This window comes from Arachis hypogaea, chromosome 4 (genome assembly GCF_003086295.3).
Source record: "Arachis hypogaea cultivar Tifrunner chromosome 4, arahy.Tifrunner.gnm2.J5K5, whole genome shotgun sequence".
Classification (NCBI taxonomy): domain Eukaryota; kingdom Viridiplantae; phylum Streptophyta; class Magnoliopsida; order Fabales; family Fabaceae; genus Arachis; species Arachis hypogaea.
In genome coordinates, this window is record NC_092039.1 from 114,424,880 (window position 1) to 114,433,294 (window position 8,415).

General features: G+C 39.3%; 1 protein-coding gene across 1 annotated transcript; it reads left to right on the forward strand.

The window, feature by feature from the left end:
• The first annotated feature begins 4,883 nt into the window (after window positions 1-4,883).
• LOC112795233 (uncharacterized) lies at window positions 4,884-7,847 on the forward strand. The gene is made up of 3 exons (XM_025837173.1): window positions 4,884-5,526; window positions 5,607-6,083; window positions 7,702-7,847. Exons 1-3 carry the CDS (start codon window positions 4,884-4,886, stop codon window positions 7,845-7,847), a joined length of 1,266 nt encoding a protein of 421 aa, XP_025692958.1.
• The last annotated feature ends 568 nt before the right edge of the window (window positions 7,848-8,415 follow it).

Consider the following 8,415-nt stretch of genomic DNA (forward strand, 5'->3'; position numbering starts at 1 on the left):
ATTCTACATCATTCGTTTCTCCCCTTTGTTTACTTGACTAAATTATAGATGAAAATGATGATCAATTAAAATGTGGAAGGAGTTGAGGCAGATCAATGAAAATAACTTCTTGAGATTACGTTTAACATATTGAGATATTCTCTTTGTTCCTTAATGATTCGAATTGCAAAGTCATGACAAAAAGGAGAGAAATAATAGTGGAAAAATTGGGAGAAAGGTCATAGCCAACTCAGAAATACCTTAATTCCAAATTTCTTCTCTCATCCATCTCACCTCATATGGGTTTTGCAACTTGATAAACTTCAATTTGGTGGTTTATCTTGTGCTTATACCCACATTCATTCAATGAAATAGCATGGTTTTATGATTGTCTCTTAAATTGTGCTTAAGTGTGAAAATACGCTTTTTAGGTCCTTAATTGCTAAATTTAATTCACCTTTGATTCTACTAGATGCCTTGATATGTTTGTTAATGAATTCAGATTGGAAAGGCTAGGAATGGATCAAAGGAATGAAGAGGAAAAGCATGAAATTGGAGAACTCATGGAAAAACAAGGATTTGGGATGAACTCATCGACACGCACGCGCAGCAGACGCGGACGTGTGGAAGGTGACGTCGCATGGCGACGCGTACGCGTGGAAGCGAAATGCCAAGCGACGCATACGCTTTGATGCTCGCACGTGACTCACTTAAAGGCAAAACGCTGGGGGCGAATTCTGGGCTTCCCAAACCCAAATCCAACTCATCTCTGATGCTATTTAAGTCAGAATTCAGAGGAGAATCACAACTTTCATTACATTAGTTTAGTTTAGTTTAGTTTTGGAAGGAAAGTTAGTTTCAAGAGAGAGAAGCTCTCTCTTCTCTCTAGAATTAGGATTAGGTTCACGTTAATTTCTTAGATCTAGATCTACTTCTTCTCTTGCTTTAATTTTCCTTTTGCCTTATGAATTCTTATGTAGATCTCTACTTCTCTTTCAATGCAATTTAGGATTTTCATGTCTTTTCATGTTTGATTTGATTTTCTATTATGGATCTAGTGTCTTTGTAGTTAGATCTCTCTTTAATTCTTGCAATTCATGTTGTTTACCTTTATTGCCTTCTATGTGTTTGAATGAAATGCTTCTTCTAGTTGTGAATTAGATTTTGTTCCTCTTGGCTTTGGTTGAGTAATTAGGGATACTTGAGTTATCAAACTTTCTTGTTGATTAATAATTAAGATTGCTAATTGATTTGAAGGCCACTAAAGCTAGTCTCTCATTATGAGTTGGCTAGGACTTGTGGACTCAAGTTAATTCATCCACTTGACTTTTTCTTCATGGTTAGGGGTTAGCTAAGTGGGAGCAATGGATAATTCTCATCACAATTGATAAGGATAACTAGGATGGGACTTCTAGTTCTCATACCTTGCCAAAAACTTTTCTAGTTGTTAGTTAATTTCTTTTGCAATTTACGATTCTTGTCTCTTACCTCAAAAACCCCAAACATACTTCATAACCAATAACAAGAACACTTTATTGTAATTCCTAGGGAAAACAACCCGATGTTTGAATACTTCGGTTATTAATTTTAGGGGTTTGTACTTGTGACAAACAAATTTTTGTATGAAAGAATTTTAGTTGGTTTAGAAACTATACTTGCAACGAGAATTTATTTGTGAATTCTATACCATAAAAAATTCATTCATCAAAACTCAGGAGAAGATATACCAAAAACATTCAGGACAGTATAGACTAAGGTTCTGAAAACCGAACCGGTTATCAAATCGCTCTAATAATTAATTTACTGATTTATTGGTCCAACTGTAATCCAATTGAAAAATCGTTTCATAATAAAATAATAAATAAACATCCTAAAAATGGCAGCATCATTGGAATAGGAGTATTAGCAGCCAAATTATTATACACAAATGTATTATCATTAGCAAATACTGCTTGATTGATACTATTATCCATAACAAATTAATAAATCATCAAAACAGTCACAATCTAAGCATAATTAACAAATTAAGAATGAGAATGTTAAAAGTTGGACAGTATTTTTTTTTACAGCAGAGGTACATTCATTAGAATGTAATAACAATTTGAATTAGTTGTGTGTATATAACACAACTTTCCAATAAGTCCTTGTACATTTTTCTTTTTACAACCAAGCCTATGCATCTAATGAAAAACAATTCAGAACAAAGATATGACTACATTACCAACTTTACCTTTGTTGTTATCTCAAACAAGACCTACCATGGAGAACAATTTAGAACAAACAGTAAAACACAAACACAAAACAACAGCAATTCACCCTCCAGCAGCACATCAATGTGCAAAAAAATCACAAAACAACAGCACCAGCAAAGCAGCCAAAGCTAATCAATAATCAATTAATCATACTGTGATTTGATTTCAAGAGCATTAAAAAAATTTAAAAAATGAAGAACAAGTGAGCAGTGAGCACTGACCTTCGGTCTGACACGACGAGCACGAGGGCGAGCAGAGTTAGCAGACAAAGACGACGGCGAGAGTCAGCAGACGAAGACAACGACGAGCAGAGAGCAGATGAAGACGACAGAGAGAAGACGACGGCTAGCACGACGACTAGCAGACGAAGATGACGAACGCTCGAGGAAGAAGTTGGGTGCCTGCGATTGGTGAGTCTGAGAGCGAACAGCGGTTGGAGACTTCGAGAACGCCGACAAAAGGAAGAGAGACGCCCTGAGTGCGACGGATGGCGGCATTGGTTCACTCCTTGCGATGGTGGTGGAGGCTAGGGTTGCGGGGGCACAGGCACACTCCCCTGAGTGCTTTCTGAAATCTGAAGGAAGGGGTTAGGGGCAGGAGCACAAGGCTATTTTTTTTTTGAAAAAAATCTGAATAGCCTTGTTTAGTAAAACCGACCGATTTCGGTTCGACCGGTTGATTCTCGGCCAGTTCATCGACTCACGTCCGATTTTTTTATTGAGCGGTTTAAAATGATGAACCCAGTGTTTTGAAATGGCGGTTATGGCGGCGCCATAACGGTATGGCGTGGCGGATTTTGGCCCTGCCGCTATTCACCAGACGCCGTATTGGGGTTATAACGGGGGGCGCCATGGCGGCCGCAATTGCGGTGGCGCCATGGCTGGACGCAATGCATATGGCGAAAATGGCGGGCTGTTTTGGGTTTTCCAGAAAAAATTGAGGGTAGTTTGGGTAATTTACTAAACCTAAGTCAGATCCCACTAACAACTAACCCTAATTTTCAGCCCCTCACTCATAACTCCCTCCTCTGCCTCTTGTTCAAAAAAAATTCCCTCTCTTCGTCTATGTGCTCTCATCTCTGTGACTCAAACTTCTTCATCATCCCTCATCCATCGCCGCCGTCCGTCGCGCCGTCCGAGGAGCCGTCCGTCGCGCCACCCAACGCGCCACCCAACGCGCCGCCCATCTCTGTTCTCTCAACGCTGCTGCTCATCACCTTTTGACACTGCTGGTTCGTGCCCCTTCTTCTCTGCTAGTCTGCTCCTATCTTTTTCTTTCCTCTCTTCCCTGCTGCCCATTATTCCCTGCTGCACATTCTTTCTGCACTTCCCTGCTGCACATTCTTTCTGCACTTCCCTGCTGCACATTCCCAATAATCAGTGACAGTGATAAACTTCTCCTCCTCCATTTTTTTGCATTCAGTATACAATGTCCACTTCTAATGCTCCTACCCCTGCCTCTGCTGGTCCCACTGTTGGTGCTGCCCCTGTTGGTCCCGCTCCCGCTGCAGCTGTCCGCTCTAATAGAGTTGACCCAGGCTGGAAATATATTAGTACAGTAGAGGAAGGAAATACCAACGACACTGTATGTAATTTTTGTGGAAAAGTTATGAAAGGAGGCATCACACGGGCAAAAGAGCACTTAATGATCAAGCCTGGAAACGTTGCTGGATGTAAAATGGTTCCAAAAGATGTTATTGCTGAATTATGGGAGTATTACCATAAAAAAAAATCGAGGAAGACAAAGTGCCACCCCGGGAAGCACCGAAGAACAGAGTGTCAATGCTAGGGAACTTGACTTAGAGAGTTTGGGGTTCGGATTGTCGGAGAAAGATGCTCAAGGGATTGATGAACCTTATAATCCAACTCCAATGGCAGCAGCTAGAGGGGGTGCAAGGAGTGCTAGAGGGGGTGCAACTAGCATGAGAGGTCCAATGGATTTGTTTGTTAGAAAACCTGAAACTGCCATTGCAAGAAACAAAAGAGAGAAATTGAGGCAGCAAAACATCAAGGAAGCATGTAATAAGGAAGCAGTTCGTAGAGTTCATCGATACATAGCACGGTGGTTCTACCAAGCTGGGATTCCATTGAACCCGGTAAAGTTGAAGAGTTTTCAAGAAATATTGTGGGCTGTTGGAAGCTTTGGTCCCAATTTACCTGCTCCCAGTTATCATGCTCTAAGGGTTCCACTGCTTAATGAGGAGTTGGATTACATCAAAGGATTGTTGAAAGGTCATAAAGAGCAATGGGAAAAGTATGGTTGCTCTATTATGTCAGATGCTTGGACGGATAAAAGGCAAAGGAGCATTATTAATTTTCTTGTAAACTCTCCAGCAGGGACAATGTTTTTGAAGTCTATTGATGCTTCTGATTATGTGAAGACTGGTGAGAAATTATTTGAGCTTCTTGATGATGTTGTCGAGGAAATTGGTGAGCACAACGTTGTTCAAGTTGTAACTGATAATGGGAGTAATTATGTTCTTGCCGGTAAGTTGCTGATGGAGAAAAGGCCAAATTTGTTTTGGACTCCTTGTGCTGCCCACTGTTTGGATTTGATGCTTGAGGACATTGGGAAGTTACAATTAATTCAAAAAACCATAAAAGGGCCATTTCATTGGTTAGCTTCACTTATAGTCACTCTAGCACATTAGCTATGTTGAGACACTTCACAAATGGCAAGGAGTTGGTAAGGCATGCAGTCACCCGATTTGCCACTTCATTTCTCTCTTTGGAAAGGCTTTATGAGGAGAAAGGAAATTTGAGAAGAATGTTCACCTCAGATGAATGGGCAAAGAATAAGTTGTCAAAGGAGGCAAAGGGGAGGGAGGCAACAAAGATTGTTATCATGCCCTCTTTTTGGAATCATGTCAAGTACACCCTTAAGATCATGGGCCCTCTTGTTCGGGTGCTTAGACTTGTTGATGGAGAGAAGAAGCCACCCATGGGATATATTTATGAAGCAATGGAGAAGGCAAAGGAATGCATCATGAAAACATTTCTTAATGATGAGACCAAGTACAATGATGTTTTTAAAATCATTGACAACAGATGGAATTGCCAACTTCATCGTCTGTTGCATGCAGCCGGCGATTTTCTAAATCCCGAGTTGTTTTATGACAACCCTCGGATTGAGCTAGATTTAGAAGTTACAAAGGGGTGGTTTGAGTGCATCACTAGATTGGTGCCAAGTCAAGCTGTGCAACAAAAGATATTGGAGGAGCAAGCACTATACAAGGCCGGCTATGGACTTTTTGGATCAGATTTTGCAAAATCTCAAAGGAAAAAGATTTCACCCGGTAAGATTGTTATAAATTTTACAAAGCTTTATAAATTTAGTTCGGTTAAAGGCTTAGACAAATTTATTTTAATTTTATAGCATTTTGGTGGCGGACATATGGGCATGAAGCTCCAAACATGCGAGACCTTGCTATCAAGATCTTGAGCTTGACTTGTAGTGCTTCTGGATGTGAGCGCAATTGGAGTATATTTGAGCACATTCATACTAAGAAGAGAAATAGGCTTGATCATGAAAGGATGGAGAGTTTGGTCTTCATAAAGTATAACCAACAACTCATCGAGAGGTACAACCTTAAAGATGAAGTTGACCCTATTGCACTCAATGATATTGATGAGTGTAATGAGTGGTTAGTGGGAGAAATTGGGACAGCCACCTTTCGAGATGATAGTGTGGATGATGATGCTAATTTGGTTCATCAAGATGACAACACTTTGAGTTGGAACATTGTTTTTAAAGCAATGGGAGGACATGAGCCTACATCAAATACTAGAAGACAACAAAATAGGAAAAGAAAAGAACCTGCAACTGCAAGAGGTGGTGCAAAGGGTGGACCAAGTGGGTCTAAAGCTTCAAAAAAAGGAAAAGGAAAGGCAGTAATTGTGGAAGAGGAAGAACCAGAATTTGAAGATGAAGAGGATTCTGAAAATGAAGAAGAACAAGAAGAGGAGATTCAATTTAATGATACCGAATCAGAGGATGATGAGGGGGCAGAGAGACATGATAATAATCGTGCTAATTTGGATGAATTTGATGAGAGCTAGAATCTAGATGGTCTATAGTTTTTATGTTTTGTGTCTTCTATTTTATGGCTTGCTTATGACTTTTGAGTTATGAACTTATGATTTGAACTTGATGTTATGTTTATTTGCTAAATTTGCTACTATATTTGCTATATTAATTAGATGTTTTATGACTAGAAAGTTGCTTATATAGATAGATTTTATAGTTTATTATATTTGCAATTTTTCTGCATGTTTTTTTGTACATATATGTGTATTTTTTAGGTAATCCGCCATTTCTGCCATTTTCCGCAACGCCATCCGCTATAACTTTATGGCGGATTTTTGGCTCACCGCCATGAGCCGCCATCCGCAATCAAAAACTATGGATGAACCAAACCGTTAATCCTACTGATTCACGGTTAGATTGGTCCGACTAGACGGTCAGATCTGGTTTTTCAAAACCATGGTATAGACACATCTAGAATGTAATCTGTTTGTCTGTGTCCTTGTGCTTTGTATATCGAATTTGGATCCTCTAAATTTTAGATTTTCACTTTAGAAGATAAAGTGAGATCTCTCATCATTGAATGTTTTCTTTCTCATGTTTTTTCTTGGTCTCACCTATGAAATAAATGGTGATAGATCATACTTTATCCTCTAAAGTGAAATTCAAAATTTAGAAGATTCAAATCCTTGTATATTATGATTTATCTTGTGCATCTTATAATCCTTTGTATATCTGAGAATTAATGAAAATTTTTAGTTATATTTGTTTTATCATCATCAAAAGTGGAAAAATTATTAGCACCACAATATCCTAATGTATTTTGATGATTAACAAACCAAAATATAATTTAATAATTTCGTTAATGTGCTATCTAATGTTTGCTCAAGTGTGTTAATGGAAATTTTTTTTAGGTAATGAAAATAAATTAAGTCCTTTCTAAACTTGAGATAGTCAAAACTTAAATGAAAATTAATTCAGAAACTTATCTAAATAACCTAATTATCTCAAAAACTAAATAGCTGACTAGCTATTTCAGGAATGAGATCACACACTTTAGAAACTTGATTGTTCCACTTCCACTTAAAAAGCAAGGCACGGATTCGGTGAGCGATTGATGTTTGTGGCATTGAAACTCCAAAAAGTTATTTAGCTTACTGGTAAGAATTTTTAATGAGGAGCTATTGGATTATGTATGCTTGTTAATCTAACCCTAAAGATCTTTTTGAATCTAGTTTTATGTGATTGGCTAGTTAATACTTTATGCAGCTTTTGTGTTAGTGAAGTAACTTTACAAATATTAATTTTATGATGGTTATTGTTATTAGATTTAAAATATTTTGTGGTATTACATCAAAAAATTAGAAAATTAGATGTTTAAATTAATTTAAAACTGATGGAATTTTTTTTGGGTAAGGTATTTTTTTGTATTATTTTGCACAAATAGCAGAGATGCAAGCGGAGATTGATGAACACTGGAGTGGGGGCATCAGGCCAAAGTGGGAGAGGGACAACAACGAGACTGGCACGACATGTAATGCTGCTGGGGCAGGATGGCTTCTTGGCCAAAATACTCGCCACCAACGCGCATGACCCCTCCTCACCAGCACAGTCCTTCACCACCGATGACGGCATCCCCAATGCCGGCGACTGCGTCGGCAGACGACGGTACTTTAGGTCTGCAACAAGGCCTCGATAGCAACCATGGAATAGATGCCCCGACGAGGAGGATTAGGTGTGGTAGGGAGGAGATTAGGAGGGAGATGTTGTCGCATGTACAATTGAGCAGATGCCTCCCTTCTCTTCGTCGTTCTTTTCTTCCTCTTCCTCCACTGTCGCAAGCGCACCGCCCCTTTCACTATCTCCACTGCCGGCAACGACTCCAAACCTTCCCACCGCCTCTCCTACTCACTCTTTCGTTGTGCCACCAACTCCTTCTCCTCTCTACTTGGCCATGGCGGCTTTGGCACCGTCTTCTTCGGTACCCTCCCTCCTCCAGCGAGAACTCTGTCGCAATGAAGCTTTGGATCCACAATAACCTCCCAGCAAGGAGAGAGCGAGTTTCATAACCAGATCTTTCTAATTAGTTTGTGAAATTGAAATTAATGAATCGATTGGAATTATGATGAATGGGTTGTGTTTCATTTTTTGGATTATTATA